Source organism: Fundulus heteroclitus, chromosome 21 (assembly GCF_011125445.2).
Source record: "Fundulus heteroclitus isolate FHET01 chromosome 21, MU-UCD_Fhet_4.1, whole genome shotgun sequence".
In the NCBI taxonomy this organism is placed as follows: Eukaryota; Metazoa; Chordata; class Actinopteri; order Cyprinodontiformes; family Fundulidae; genus Fundulus; species Fundulus heteroclitus.
The window spans coordinates 24,956,066-24,972,069 of record NC_046381.1 but is presented as its reverse complement, the minus strand read 5'-3'; the positions used below and the strand labels follow the sequence as shown (position 1 = coordinate 24,972,069).

The 16,004-nt window shown below is 40.8% G+C and overlaps 1 protein-coding gene across 4 annotated transcripts in view; it reads left to right on the top strand.

Moving 5' to 3' along the window:
• The window catches only part of vopp1 (VOPP1 WW domain binding protein), a 72,640-nt gene that overhangs the window by 31,761 nt on the left and 24,875 nt on the right, over positions 1-16,004 (top strand). For all 4 annotated transcript variants that reach the window (XM_036125151.1, XM_036125149.1, XM_036125152.1 and 1 more), the window contains exon 3: positions 12,782-12,859. In XM_036125151.1, coding sequence (XP_035981044.1) covers positions 12,782-12,859 — 78 coding nt within the window. The remainder of the gene's footprint in view (positions 1-12,781; positions 12,860-16,004) is intronic.

Genomic DNA, 16,004 nt, shown 5'->3' with positions numbered 1-16,004 from the left:
AGCTATACAAATGCACTTGATATTTAACATGTCAGAGTGAAATGAAGAGGTTAAAAATATGGACCAATACTGCAAATATTCTTTTTGTATTTGTTTTATGTGTTTGGCAATAAAAGCCTTTAAAATGTCTGTCAGCTTTTGGCTGGCAGAAGCTCAAAGTTGAATGTAGAGGCAAGACAATTAGTTATATTTGAGGTGGATTTATTTAAGAACTTGCACCAACATGCACACTTAACTGACAACAATGTGTTGTGCAATTATACACTGTTTGAAGTTTTTTTTATTTATAATTTTTAAAGTGTTTTCACAGTATCAAACATAAATAAACACAAACATATATGGGATGCATGCCAATATTCACAAGACAAGGTTTTAAGTACAGAAACATCATTCATGTATCATGTATCATTCATACAAAATCTGACCGTAGGGGTTTTATGTACTCATTCCATTTAGTCCAAATTTTGTAGAACATGTCCTTTTGCATTCTAAGGGAAAAAGACAACTTTTCCATGACATATATTTCGTGCATTATGTTGATCCAGTCCTCAATAGTTGGAGATTCCACTCTCAGCCACTTTCTTGTGATGGCCTTTTTACTTGCAATAAGTAACATACCGAGTAATCTTTTATCATTGTTATTCCAATTTGTCACAGGAACATCACCCAAATACAGTGTTTCACATTTAAGGGGATTTTAGTACCAAATACATTATTAACATGTTCACCTATCTGTGTCCAATAATTAATTATAACGTGACATTCCCACCCAAAAAATATCAAAGTGGTTGGCACCAGTGACCCCACATAGCCTCCAACATGCATCCCCACCACCTTGATGACGTTTCTGGATAGGCGTAATAAAGTACCTGATCATGTTCTTCCAACTGAACTCTCACCATGTATTCGACCCTGTTATTGTCCACTGAAACTGACATATATTGGCCTACCTGTCAAGTGAGATAACCATATTTCCCTCCTTTACCCACCTCTTCTTTATACCTTCTGTGCTGACTTGTGTACATTGCTGAATGCCCTTATATAATTTAGAAATTATATTATTTTGAGAATGAGACCTGGTTAGAGTTAAGAATATCTGTAGGAAACCTAAATCTTTCTTTTCATATACTGTTTTTAAATTTTGGTGGAAATAATGTCTAACCTACAAATACCTGTAAAAATCATCTTGACCTAAACCATATTTAGTCTGTAGGGTCTCAAAACTCGAGAATGCCCCTTTGTGGATGAAGGAATAATAGGTTGTTAACCCCTTAGATAGCCATCTCTTAAACCGATCATCATATCTATTTGGCACAAACTCAGAGTCGTAGGCGCACCACCTCAAAAAATTGGACAGTTCACCCAGTTTACACCTTTTAATGATTTCATTCCAGGAATTTAGCAGGGAATCATACATAAAGTCAGAAGTATACAGTGTGGTCTTCTGTAATTTAGTATCTGCATATAGCGCCATGATAGGCACCTCTTTTGTAATATCAGCTTCTATATCCTTCCATCCTGCAGAATAGGTTGGCGAACTCAAACAGATTAAGGGTCTAAGCTGGGCAGCATAGTAATACTCCTTAAGACAAGGAAGGCTCATCCCCCCTTTCTCTTTAATTAATTGGAGTGTTTTGTATTTAACCCTGGCTCTTTTATGTTGCCATATGTTTTTCGCCAGCATCCTGTCCCAATCATCAAAATATTTCTGAGGTATTTTAATTGGTAAACACTGAAAAAGGTAGAGCATACGAGGGAGAATGTTCATTCTAATTGATTCCACTCGTGAGTATAAATTTAAGAAGGGAACAGTGTTTCACCTCTGTAAATCAGATTTTACCTTTGAGGTTAAGGATCTGTAGTTAGCATCGACCAATTTAGATAAATCCTTTGTCAGAACTACCCCCAAATATTTAATTTGTTCTGAGTCCCAGTTCCAATTGTACATGTTCTTAATTCTAATGGATGGATTAAAATTCAAACGTAATATCTGGGTTTTGTTAACATTAATTTTATATCCCGAGAGTGATCCGTATTCCTCAAGTACTGTCAAGTACTGTCAAGTAGTCTGGGGAGTGTCTGATTTGGCTGTGTTAAGAATATCAACACGTCATCGGCGAATAGGGCCAGTTTTTGTTCCCCTGCTGTCATTGTAACCCCACTAATATCAGATCTTTGTCGTATCCACTGCCCCAGAGGTTCTAGAAATAAGGCGAAGAGGAGTGGAGAGGCGCCACAGCCCTGTCGGGATCCTCTCTGTATAGTAAAATTGTTAGTGTCTACACCACCAAGAATCCTACCTAATCTGGAAGAACAGTCTATTGTTGTATAACAAGACCCTTCGCAGAGTTAGAGCAGCATATTTTTCATCATTAATTGAGGAGAATAAGAATAATCCTAGATTTATCTTCAGTACAGTTGCCAAATTTACCCAGAGCCACAGCTCTGTTGATCCATCCATTCCCTTAGCTCTTAGCAGTAATGATTTTATGGGATTCTTCATAAATAAAATTGATTCCATTAAAAATAAAATAATTGGCATCCTCCCAAACATGATTACCTCGTCCTCAGTAAGTGAGGCAGCATTGGAGGAATCCTTAGAACCTGCGCAGTGTCTGAACTGTTTAAAAGCAGTAGAGCTTTCTGAGCTATCTAAAATTTTAGCTTCATCTAAACCTTCTACCTGTATGTTAGACCCAATCCCAAGTTGTTTAAGGAGGTATTCCCTCTGATCAGTGGTCCTATTTTAGACATGATTAATCTATCCTTGGTAAATGGATATGTACCACAGGCTTTTAAAGTAGCTGTTATTAAACCTTTACTTAAGAAACCATCTCTTGATCAAGATGAGTTAGTAAATTACAGACCTATATCTAATCTTCTTTTCTTATCTAAAATTCTTGAGAAAGTAGTTGCTAATCAACTATGTGAACATTTACAAAGTAATGACCTACTTGAGGAGTTTCAGTCAGGCTTCAGAGCTCATCATAGCACTGAAACAGCTCTGGTGAAGGTCACCAATGATATTCTCATGGCCTCAGATAATGGACTTGTGTCTATACTTGTCCTGTTAGATCTCAGTGCTGCATTTGATACAGTTGATCACAATATTCTCCTACAAAGACTTGAGCATACTGTAGGGATTAAGGGAAAAGCATTAGGCTGGTTTAAATCTTATCTGTCGGACAGATTCCAGTTTGTTCATGTTAATAATAAATCTTCCTCAAACTCTAGGGTCACTTGTGGAGTACCACAGGGTTCAGTCCTTGGACCAATTCTATTTACTATATATATGCTTCCGATTGGCAAAATTATCAGACAGCATGGGATTAATTTCCACTGTTATGCTGATGACACTCAGCTATATTTATCCATAAATCCTGATGAATCCAATCAGTTACTTCGACTGCAGTCATGTCTTGATGACATCAAAAGGTGGATGACTTTAAATTTCCTGTATTTAAATTCTGACAAGACAGAAGTTGTAATCTTTGGGCCAGAGTCTTCAAAAAATAAAGTTCTTAATCAATCACTTAATCTGGATGGCATTAACTTGGCCTCTGGTAATAAAGTTAAAAATCTTGGTGTTGTTTTCGACCAAGACATGTCATTTAAGTCCCATATTAAACAGATTTCCAGAGTTTCCTTTTTTCACCTCCAGTATATCGCCAAAATTAGAAACATTCTGTCCAGGAGTGATGCTGAAAAACTAGTCCATGCATTTGTTACTACAAGGCTGGACTATTGTAATTCTTTACTATCAGGAAGTCCACAAAATGCAGTTCGAAGTCTTCAGCTGATTCAAAATGCTGCGGCAAGAGTTCTGATGAAAATCAACAAGAGGGATCATATTTCTCCAATTTTAGCTTCCCTTCATTGGCTTCCTGTTAAATCAAGAATAGAATTTAAAATTCTCCTTCTAACGTATAAAGCCCTTAATAATCAAGCTCCATCATATATCAGAGCTCTGATTACCCCGTATGTTCTTAACAGAGCACTTCGCTCTCAGACTGCAGGTCTGCTGGTGGTTCCTAGAGTCTCTAAAAGTAGAATGGGAGGCAGATCCTTTAGCTATCAGGCTCCTCTCCTGTGGAACCAACTCCCAGTTTTGGTCCGTGAGGCAGACACCCTATCTATTTTTAAGACTAATGTTAAAACTTTCCTTTTTGACAAAGCTTATAGTTAGAGTGGCTCATACCCTGAGCTATCTCTATAGTTGTGCTGTGATAGGCCTAGGCTGCTGGAGGACATCAGGGTAATTTTCTCACTCTACTGATTTCTACTGTTCTTCAGTCTACTGTTCTCCAGTTTTGCATTGTATTACATTGAAATGACTGTCGTCATTTCAGCTTTTAACTTTTTGCTCTCTCTCTTTTTCTTCATAGTAGGTACACCTGGTCTGGCGTTCTGTTAACTGTGACATCATCCAGAGAAGACGGCTCACCCGCTACTACCATCTAATGTAGAACAGATTACTAGATCAATGTGTGCTTCTGTGCTTTTTTGACTCTCTTGTTGTGTCTCTGCTCTGTCTTCTGTAACCCCAGTCGGTCGAGGCAGATGACCGTTCATACTGAGCCCGGTTCTGCCGGAGGTTTTCCTTCCCGTTAATGGGGAGTTTTTCTTCCCACTGTCGCTTCATGCTTGCTCAGTATGAGGGATTGCAGCAAAGCCATGTACAATGCAGACGACTCTCCCTGTGGCTCTACGGTTCCCCAGGAATGAATGCTGCTTGTCGGGACTTTGATGCAATCAACTGGTTTCCTTATATAGGACATTTTTGACCAATCTGTATAATCTGACCCAATCTGTATAATATGATTGAACTTGATTTTGTAAAGTGCCTTGCGATGACATGTTTCATGATTTGGCGCTATTTAAATAAAATTGAATTGAATTGAATTGAATTGAATTAGTCAGATCCCCATTTACTTTGATCTTGGCTGTAGGTTTGCCGTACAGTGCAGCAAAAGTATCAAGTATGTTTGAATGGAAGCCAAATTTTGATAAAACTTAATATAGAAAAGCCCACAGTACCGAATCAAAGGCTTTTTCAGCGTCTAAACTCAAAATCAGAGTTTCCGATTTATGCTGGCTAACATGCTTCATAAAATGCAGTGTTTTTCGAATATTGTTTTGGGTTTGCCTTTGTCTAATAAAGCCTGTCTGGTCTTTGTTAATGAGGTCTGGCAGTATTATTTCCAATCTTTTAGATAAAATGGAGGTGAACAATTTATAATCAACATTTAATACGCTAATCGGCCAATAATTACCACACTCTAATTTATCTCTATTCTCCTTTGGAATTATAGAAATGATGGCCTCATTCCATGAAGAAGGAATCACCTTTCTCTCCATTACCCAGTTAAATGCTCTCAGTAATGTCGGTACCAGTTCCTCCTGCAGACTTTTATACCACCCCGAATCGTAACCGTCTGCGCCGGGGGATTTACCTGTTTTTCATCTTTTGATAGCTAATAAAACTTCCTCTTCAGTAATTTTGGATATCAATCTTTCATTTTGAGCGTCAGTGACCCTTGGTAGATTTAGTAAAGACAGAAAAGTATCAATTTGGTTAACCTCACCTAATTGCGTCTCGGAATATCATTTCTGATAGTACTCCTCAAAACACTGTTTTATTTTCTCCGGGTCGGTTTCTATTTGATTTGTCAATGGATTTCTAATTTTGTGTATTGTCCTTTCTGCTTGCTGTTTTCTTAACCTGTAAGAGAGTAAATGCTTTCCCCTTGTATCATAGTACTGCTGCTTTGTAAAAAGCAGCTTCTTTTGGATTTCTTGTGTATTTATTTCATTAATTTCATTCCTTATTTCTGCTTTCTTTGTTTTGATTGTATCCTGTAATGATTTGGAGTGCTCTTTCTGTAGCCTCATAAGTTTATCTTCTAGATCCATCAGTTTCTGACTTTTAAATTTCTTTACCGTGGCAGAAATGGCTATTATTTTACCTCGGATTACTGCTTTTAAAGCATCCCACAACACAGTTGGTGATACCTCTTCATTGTCAATAAACTCTAGGTACAATCTAATTTCAAGTTTCAGTTTTTTTAAATATTTGCATTTAATCTCCAAAGAGTAGATCTTGTCTTATTAAACATCTGGAGTGATAGATAAACGGGGTTGTTATCTGAGAGTGTACTAGCAGCGACATCGCAGTTGATGGCTCTAAAAAATATTGTTTTTAAACATAAAGAATTAGTCAATGCGAGAGTACACATTATTAGCAGAGGAGTAATGTGTATAGTCTCGACTTGTTGGATTAATTTCCCTCCATACGTCAACAATTCCCAATACTTTCATTAAGATATTAATTATTTTACTAATATTTTTGGCATCAGATTTCCCATTGGATGAATCGATTTTTGGGTGTAACCTAATGTTGAAGTCCCCCCCCCCCCACATATTACAATACCTTGACATTTTGTAGTCATAATGTCAAAGACATGTCTGTAAACTGACCAGGCACTGCCTGGAGGTACGTAAACATTGAGAAGACTTACTAGAACACCATAGATTTTTCCGATTATCATAACATATCTCCCTTCACTATCCTTGTATTCAGATATATATTCAAAATCTACCGCACTGGACACCAAAACCGCCACCCCCCTTCGCCTTCCGGAGCTATGGGAAGAGAAATAGACTGTTTTAAATCCCATTTTATTTAATTTAGCATGTTCAATATCATCAAGATGTGATTCCTGGATGAAAGCTATCTGGACTTTATCCCTTTTTAACTGAGACAACATTTTCCAACGTTTGATTGGATTGAGTACACCATTTATGTTAAGTGAAACAAATCTTATCTGCCTGTCTTGCATCTAAATATATAACGAAGTGAACAACTTAATAAACAATGTGGCAAGCTTCCCCTTCTCCGCACACAACAGCAGAGGGTGAACAAAGAAATAGGTAAAACACCCAAATAAAACATACCATTAACTAACATATAATGACAGAACACAAAATGTGACTCCCTATGCAGGGGTCTGATCTATAGACCCTAATTACACTGATGGGCGCTAAAACACAAACCCTTCTCCTATTTCGGTGAAGGTGGTGCTTAGTGGCTACAACCGTATATTGAAGTTAACCCTCAAAACCCCTGTAAGAAAGTTCACAGCTTACTCACCCCCTCTCCTTTTAGCATTATCCATATTTAGAACGGTGGTTAACTGCAAGAAAGAAAATTAAAATAAACTAAAGCCCAAGTCCTTACTCAACAGAAGCACCTGGTGAAGGCCTTCTGAATGCGCAAAGCTTCTCCTTGTAACTCGCGTCTTTGATGGGATCAAGCGCGCTCCTGGTTGTGGGCCGTTCCTTTCTCGTCCAAGTCAGCTGCTTTATCCGCTCCATGAGGGACTCCAGTGCTTTCATAGTTTTAACAGCGTATGCTTTCCTCCTCAGGTCATTGCCGCATCTGCTGCAGAGTCATACACTTTGATCTCGTCTGTGTATTTTACCCGCAGCCTGGCAGGAAATAGGGTCTGGAACTGAACTTGATTCTCTTTCAAAACCTTGCGGACCCCAGCGTATTCTCTTTGTTTATTAATAATGCGCAATGGGTAGTCGTGGTCCAGGTTTACATGCTTGTCCATCCATTTAAACCCCTTTATCTGCCAAGCTTTGCGGAGCAGAGAGTCTTTGGACTTAAAGCTTCACTATGATAGAGCGTGGAGGTGCCCCCGCCGGTAGCTGCGGCCCGAGGTAGCGGTGCGCACTGCCATGGCTTTAATCTCGGCGAGCAAGATGCTAACGAGGTGCTAGTTAGCTTTAGCTTTGGCTACCGGGCTTGAACCGTATATTTATCTTCCCACCTCCAAATAAGTTGCTTAGGGCGAGCTGTGCCCCCTTTGTATTAACAATCTTGAAGTAGTACTTCTTCTGAAATGGGGCTTTAGGTGAATTCGTTGGGGTTTTGATGGGAGCGCTCCTAACGTGCTGCCATCTTGGCGATGTTCCAGCCGAAAGTCCTGTTTGAAGTTATTTAATGTTTATTGAATAACCCTCTGTCTGTTAAGTATTGTCTGGTGATGATCAGCTCTTAATCTGATATTAAGACAATGGATGAAAGGGATGAAATTCGAGCACTAGCAATCTTTTAACAGCAAAACCTGCACACACAGAATAAAGGAGTGACAAACTTCTTTTCAAGTCCAAGAATTTAATAACAGAAATAAAATGGACATCCAGAGAACATCACCATGTAATGCTGTTTATCTGAATTAACACAATATTTTGATTAACAAATCCTCTCTACTAGGCTAGTGAAATTTAACTAAACTACTAAGCAAAATGAAGATAAAAAGAAGCTAAGCTAAGGAACTATTTACACGCAAAAACAAACAAAAGTGGTTGGTCATAATCAGAATAATTCGGTGAATCCTTGTTCAGTGCAGATCTGATAAAAGAAAAACATGGAGTGGAGTTAAAAACGATGCAAAGCACAAGTTAACCAGAACATTATTTTGAGAAAATAACCTTCTGGTTACTGATTTGCCCAGTAAAATCATTTAAACCCTTACGACCGAGTTTGTTAATGCGATTCTCCCTCCGGGCGTCTGGGGTCGCTGTAGCAAATCGGTGGCTAAGAGGTTACAACATAAAGTTATCAAAATGGCCCTTACCAACATTAATATTCGATAGTAATGCAGGGATAAGGCTCATAGCACCATCGAAGGATGGCAGAGCTGAACAATTAAGCTTTGTGCTTTAAATAAACTCCTTTTGAAATGTCCTGGACCGGATGTTAGCAAGGCTAATAGCATTAAGGCTAGCGTGAGCTACCTGTTAGCCCTTTGTTCTAAACACCATGTGTCCAACGGTTTACAAAACATTTCCCAATAAACCTATTAACTTCACCCTCAGCTCGCTGCTGTTATTGTTTTCACCGTGCCGCGTCTACGGTGAAACACCCTCGGTGGACCCAGCTCGTTTTACCCAGTCAGGCGACCCCCACTCACTTATTACCTTGAATGTCGGACGCATAAAACAGACAAGTATACTTTTAGTTATATTTTATCTACGTAAAGACAGAGAAACAGTTACAGTCACACCAGCGCTGATGGGCTCCTGATCGGCAGGAAGCCCCGATTGCTCATCACACAAACATTATATAGGTATCTAGGTACACACCCATACAAGGGCTGTACACATCCAAACTGTGACATCAGCAGAGAAACTGTGTCACCTCCGGGGTGATATCTGATAGACATGTGCCAATCTTTTTGGGTCGGTGCCATCTAAGTGTGCCATGCAGTTCTGGGATAAACAGCTCGTTCCACTTGACCTCGTTGATATCCTAACACTGCCCAAACCTGTCTTTTGTCTCATGTCAGTTCTGTCCAGTTTGGCCATTCACGGAAGGAGCGTTGAAGGAGGGAAGTTGTTGGGTTGTTGTTGGCGGGATAGCGCTTAGCTCTGCAGCACCTGAACTAACCAACAGCATGTGGAGGGAATGCTTGGGGTTTCTGCGGCCTAGCAGAAACACGCATGTGTGGTCGGGACTGATGTCCATCCAATAGTCGGATCGTTCAGCTTGTCTGGTGAGGGGAGGCATTCACCGTCTCGCGTCTGCTTTTCTGCAACAGCTGACAACAATGAACAAAGCTGTTTTGGTGATCTGTACTAGCCGGCAGACGACATTAGCAGACCCTGGATCAAGCATGGCTGTTCCAGGCACCTTCCCTCAGCTGCTGGCTTGTGTGTCGGTCAGGCCCGACCAGGGCCTCTTGGTCCAGGCCTTCTCCTTTGTCTCAGCAGTAAGGAAGGTCCTGGGAGGTGAGTTCCAAAGAACGGCTGTTCTGGGGAGCATGTAGCTTTTGGGTCTTCAGTCCCATGGCTGCTGAGGAAGGAGACCCCCCCTCTTCTTGGGAGCCCCAGTGGAGTGTGTCTCAGCAGCTTGGAGTCAGAGAGAGAGTCTGAAGCTGCAGGAGAGAGAGCTGAAGAGGAGAGAGAGAGGTAGAGAGAGGCCGTCCTTCCGACCATGTCCCCCCGTGTCTGCAGCAGGACAGAATTCCTGTTACCTCTTCCCTACTGTTCAGAATCCAATCTGAGATCAATTATGTATCATGGTGTTATTATGGCATAACAAATGTCTGCCTTTTATACGAGTGTATCCTGAGTCTCTTGCTGAAAGGACCCAATGAAGGGGATGATCAGAAAATAATAAACAAACAATACTTACACAAATCTAACACCCAACACAATAAATGAAACCTAATAAATATTTACATAAATACAAATCCTTTCAACTAGACAAATCTAAAGTCGATCAAATGAATACTTCAAACTAAACATAATTCCTTAAAGCTCTACTCTCCATCCAAATGATTTGCTCCAAGAGCTTTCAGCAGCACCTGCAGCTTGTTTCTCCCTTTGCTGCCACACCCTGCTGAGGAGCCAAACCAGGAAGAGTCAAGTGCTTTTAACTAAACAAATGTATTCTTAAAGCAAGAAATCAAACATCCATAAATTTAAGGAAACATAATTTGACATTTATATCTACAATTCCTTTACACAGAATGAATGGCCAGTCCCCCTGCCTCTCAAAAAGGTATATTTAAATGTCTGAACAACAATACAATAAAAAATAATACAACTCAACTGCTTGGTCTGTAACTTAATCAATAATCTCATCTCCTGACTTAATGGAACCAATCTCATTATAATGTCTAAGATTGTTTAGTTGTTTATTAGTTCCTTCGAAATCTGCTTTGAAAAAAAGCCAGAAAACCCCTTTGGCCAAAATCACACTTATGCTGAGATAATTTGGATCACTGGAAAACACCAGTTTTGTGTTAATGTGAAAAAAAAAAGTACAGAAAAAACTTCTAATAAACCTATCAGACATTCACTCATAAACAGCCAGGCCAACTATCTCTCAATTGTAACCATACTACCTGCATATAATGCAAGAAAGACTTCTCCAGCGTTAGGAAGGGGGAGGAGATTGTAAAGTGATAAGGTGCAATTACTCCATTTCTCCAGGAGCTATTGCTTCCCAACCTAAAATTCCAAAGATTTGGAAGTCAGCTTCCTCCCTATTCACAATCATGCTTCATGCATCCTGCTTTCTCTGTCACACACAGACCTGTTCTGTTATTGTTCTGGCTCATTGATGCAGGTTTCCTGCTGCTCTCCATAAACCAATCCATCACAGCTGGAGTTCTGAAAATGTGGCTTCCAGGCTGCTGCTATATAACCTGACTCTTGCCAGACAGATGTTGCACCGCCTAGCTCCACTCACATCCAACTAGGACTGATCCATAGGAATTGCCTTTATTGAAGGTTGGGCCTTATCAAAACTCCTTGCATATGATTGGATAAGCCACTTGTCCGTCATTTTTATCGACGTGCTCTTTCAACCACTCACACCAAAGCTAACCCGTGACGCTGATGAGAGCGACGCAGGAAAAAACAAAACTATTTTTTTTTTTAAATGTGTTTGCGGCTCTAGTGGCACACGTTTTATTGACAGTGAGCTGACAGGAAGAGGGGGGAAGACAGGCGGCAAAGCATTGCGGGTCGGAGTCGATCCTGGGCCGACCGCGTCGAGGACTAAAGGCCTCCTAATAAGGTTCACAATAACCCCTCCGGGGCGCGTCCGCGTCCGCCACGGGCGTGCCCCAGAAAACAAAACTTGCCAAATCTGGTCAGGAGAAGGGCGAAAACATTGTTTCCACCAACAAAAGCCTTCAGAGCCGTTCTCTGATGTTCTTTTAATGAAACAATATTAGGTAGATTGGACAACACGGAAGAAATAGCAGCATCAATGTTAACGCTTGCTTCCTCGATGCGAGCCGCCATTGCTGTCTAAATCAAAACAGTCTCACGTCACGGTCACTTCTCCACTACATCACATCTATGAAACTCCAGCCCTGCGTCCTGATTGGCTAGACAATAAAATTGGTTGGAGAAATCACTCTCTATGGGAGATGTCCCAGATGTATGTGAGTGGAGCTAGGCGGAGCGTCATCCGTCTGGCAAGGGTCAGGTTAGCTGCTATATCTGTTTAAAAGGAAACTTTAAGATTTTGCTTGCAAAGCAGAAAGTGGGATTTATGCTGGCATTATATGCACTTGTCTCTGTTAGATCGTTCTCCTTGGTTAGACCTTTTCAGTGTATCTCAGTTCACCCCAATTCATGTTAATTAGTCTCTCTTCCTCAGTCTCCCTGTGCGCCTTCTGACCCCACTGCTTCACATTGTCTTCTTATTTATTCACCAGCATTCAATGTTTAACATTTTTGACATTCAGTGTATATGCTCATTGGTTCTCATTGGTACCTGATGGATCCTTTTGTTATTCTGCTCTTTCCCTGTTACCATGCCTGTTTCTTCCTTGTCGTTTTGACTACTGCTCTGTCGATGTTCCCTCTTTAGATCTCCTCATACTGTACTTTAAGTCCTTGTCTTAAAATGATTAAGTCATTTGCTCATCATGCTGCTCCCATGTTCCTGTCTGCACTTGAGTCCTACCCCAGAACCACCAACTCTGAAAGAAGGACCCAACGACATGACTATTTTTGGCAGGAGCCAGAGAAGCATATACCCGGGTTTAAGGATCCAGTGAAGTCTCAATCTCCTACTGAATCTTATTAAATTGAGTACTAAAGTCCAGAGACTTTCTTCTGCAAAAGTGTCTTTAAAGCTTTTTCCATGTACTTGTTCTGTGGAATGTGAGATGGCGGGATTAAGAAGTAGCAGAAATAAAATTGTTGTTGGGTTTTGTCTTACTGACGTTCTGCCTGGGCTTTGTTGCAGATGTCGTTCCTATGAGGACTGCTGTGGAACTCGCTGCTGTGTGAGAGCCTTGTCCATCCAAAGATTATGGTACTTCTGGTGAGTAAAATACTTTCTACATTTGGAACTAAAACAATGAAGTATCTCAAGGAGGGAATACAAGCGGACACAAAATAGCACAAATATCCATTCAGCCACACCATTTCTGAATGTTCAGCCGAGCAGACTGTTTGAAGCCCTCCACAGACGATGGCTGTTTTTTTTTTTGCCTGCTTCCCCAAAGATGCTCAAGTGTTTGACAACTAACGTAGTCAACAAAGCTCCGGTTTGATTAACTTCTCCAGCAGGTGTGGCTGGAGATTTGATGAGCTTCTTTATCAGCTGCCTGTTCAGAATCATGGGTGTGTGGACATGACACAAGGAATTTGATTAAACAAAAAAGCTCTGAACTGTTCAGTCTAGGGTAGGGTGATATGGACCAAAAATAATATCTTGATATTTTTAGGCTGAATTTCCGATATACATTTATCGCAATATGTTTTTATTTTTCATAAAGTAATTATAAAAAGGCATCTCTGAATCCAGGCTTAATCCCAAATGTCTCACAGGCACATTTTTAAAGAACAGCTGTAGATAAATATGAGAAAAATTACCTACTGGAATAAATAAAAGTGTCATTGTAATGCAACATAGACGATCTCTTTATTAAGGATATAGTCTCATCTTATATCCCTTTTACAAAAATCTCTATATTTTTTAAATCTGTCTTTAAAATGTATTGCCCGGCCCTAATTCAGTAGTGCCTAAGTATGGCACTACTGCAAAGAGACCAAGGTAAGTCTGTCAACCTTAATACACAGTTAAGGTTCAATTAGTTATTATGATTTTATATTACTTTCCTGTGTGTAGTTTGTGTTGTTTCTTTTAATTATGACGACATTGCTTTTACCATTTATTGTTTTTACATGTACAGTGACCTTGAGTGTTTTGAAAGGCGCTTGAAATAAAATGTATTATTATTAGTAGTAGTAGTAGTAGTTGGGCACTCCACAAATTTGATCTCTGTAAAATAGTGGCAAATTGAAGGCCCTAGATGTCCAGTTTGCACTGCCATGTAGGGCATACAGCAAACCTTTGGATGACTTGGATCTGAACAGATAGGACCAGTGGTGGCTCCTGACAAATTCCTGTGGGGGGCAAATGTTATAGTGAACACTAAGAGGGGCCGTTGAATTGGTAAAATACTAATAAATAAAAATCACATGGCGAAGTTTAGACACATTGCAATGTTTAATGTAGTTTGTTCTTCAGCCACTACATGGCAACAGAACACATGAATTGTACATCCTGTGCAGTATTTTTGGACATCTAAAAAGCTAATTTCTCAAATACAATAAATTTGGTTCCATTATAGAACAGTTACACTGTGGCCATAAAACATACATTTGTTGTCTTCTATTTTGACCTTAAAATCACTGTTAGCATAGTCTGCAATATATTGCTATCATGAAAACCACAGCAACATTCAGATCTACGTACGTATCAGCCAAGCATGTTCATGTGATGAAATCACGTTGGGGCACACCCTCCCAGAGCTCATAGAAATGTTGTGTGAAAAAAAAAAGACTGTTAGCATGATTGTGCCTGGGGCCATTTTCACCTTGACTGAAATTATCCCAAGGGGCGGGGCTTCTGGTTGGAAGTGGCAGGCTGATGAATGTCAACCATTATTCAGGCTGTTGATTGGACAATATTATTAAGACTTAGAATGGCAAAATAAATTCCTATCCCTCTCCTTTTTCATGTGTTTTAGGGAGGGCGGTGCACTATTGCCCACTTTGGGCCAACTGCCCCTGGATAGGACCAAAACTGAACATTCTGGCCTACGTGGAATCCCTGTAGTGGTGGCAGCTTAATGCTTTTGGAATCTTTTTCTTAATCAGGGACAGGGAAGCTGCTCTGAGTTTGTGGAAAAAAGGATTGAGCTAATTACAGGCCAATCCTGGATTTAGACCTGTGAGAAGCTTCAGTCCTTATAAAAAAGGCCAAAAACCATTTGATTATGATAAAATAAAGCTATATACACAAAGCCTCCGTCTTGATAGGGTTTTGATAGCTAGATAAGAATCCAGCAATGGGCATGGTGACCAGATATAAACAGATGTGGCGTCATTTACTGGCAGTACCGCAGAACTATCTTAGTACCAGTTTGCTTAATTAATAAATCACTTGTCATGTTTTGTTTAACATATTTGGCCCACATGCAGATCACACTCGGTTACACAGGAGGCAGTTTAAGTTGTTTTATTGGATTAACTGCGGAAAACTATAAATGCACAGGAGGATGTGTCACAAGGTGATGGCAACGTGGAGAGGGGAAAGAGCAAGATGCACTCAATCTAGGAGGCAAGAAGAAATGATTAGGTAAGTAATGACACAGTAACACAAGCTTACCACTGAGCACGGAAACCGGACCGGGGGGAAGCGGAGCGGACTCAGCTCTGGCTTTGATGTTGATGAGGCAGGTGACTGAGTGACGGGTGACCGAGGGTTTGGTGCAGGGTCCGAGCAGCCCTGGCGAGTCCGAGGTCCAGGGGCAGCAGGAGGAACCATGTAGATCCGGTGAGGCTTCTCAGCCCGGCTTGGTAAAACCAAGCGAGCACGAGAGGGAGTCCGAAGCAAAAATCCAGGACGAAGGGAACCGGAGGATTTGGCTTGAAACGTCTGAGCACAGATGAAGGATCCAACACGAGAGGAAGCCAAGGGAGCACGAGAGGGAACCTGAGAGACACAGAGGGCAAAGATTAGCTCAGGAAGAAGGTAGCTGTCGTGAGACAGTGGGCACTGAGGCATACCACAATGGTGAACACTATGGCGTCCTCCTGCTGTCTGTGCGCAGTTCTTATAGTGCGGTCGAGCACTGCTGAACACGCTGCGGGTGTGCGCATCTGTCAACTGCAGTCACCTGTGGAAAAAGCAGAAAAAGTGTCCTTTTCAAACATTCTTAGGGGCTCTGCATTGTGGGGAACCGATGCAGCGGACATCCCCCCCCCCCCCCCCCACACACACACACACACACAACCACACACACACAAACATATGTTGGAGTTGCAGGTACCTCAAATAAGTGGGATGCAGGGATACTGAACCACCACACCAACTACCCAAAAGATCAGAGATCATAGGTCAGATGGAGGCTAACCTTTAATGAAGGTATATGGAACATGAGAGCAACATTTTCCAT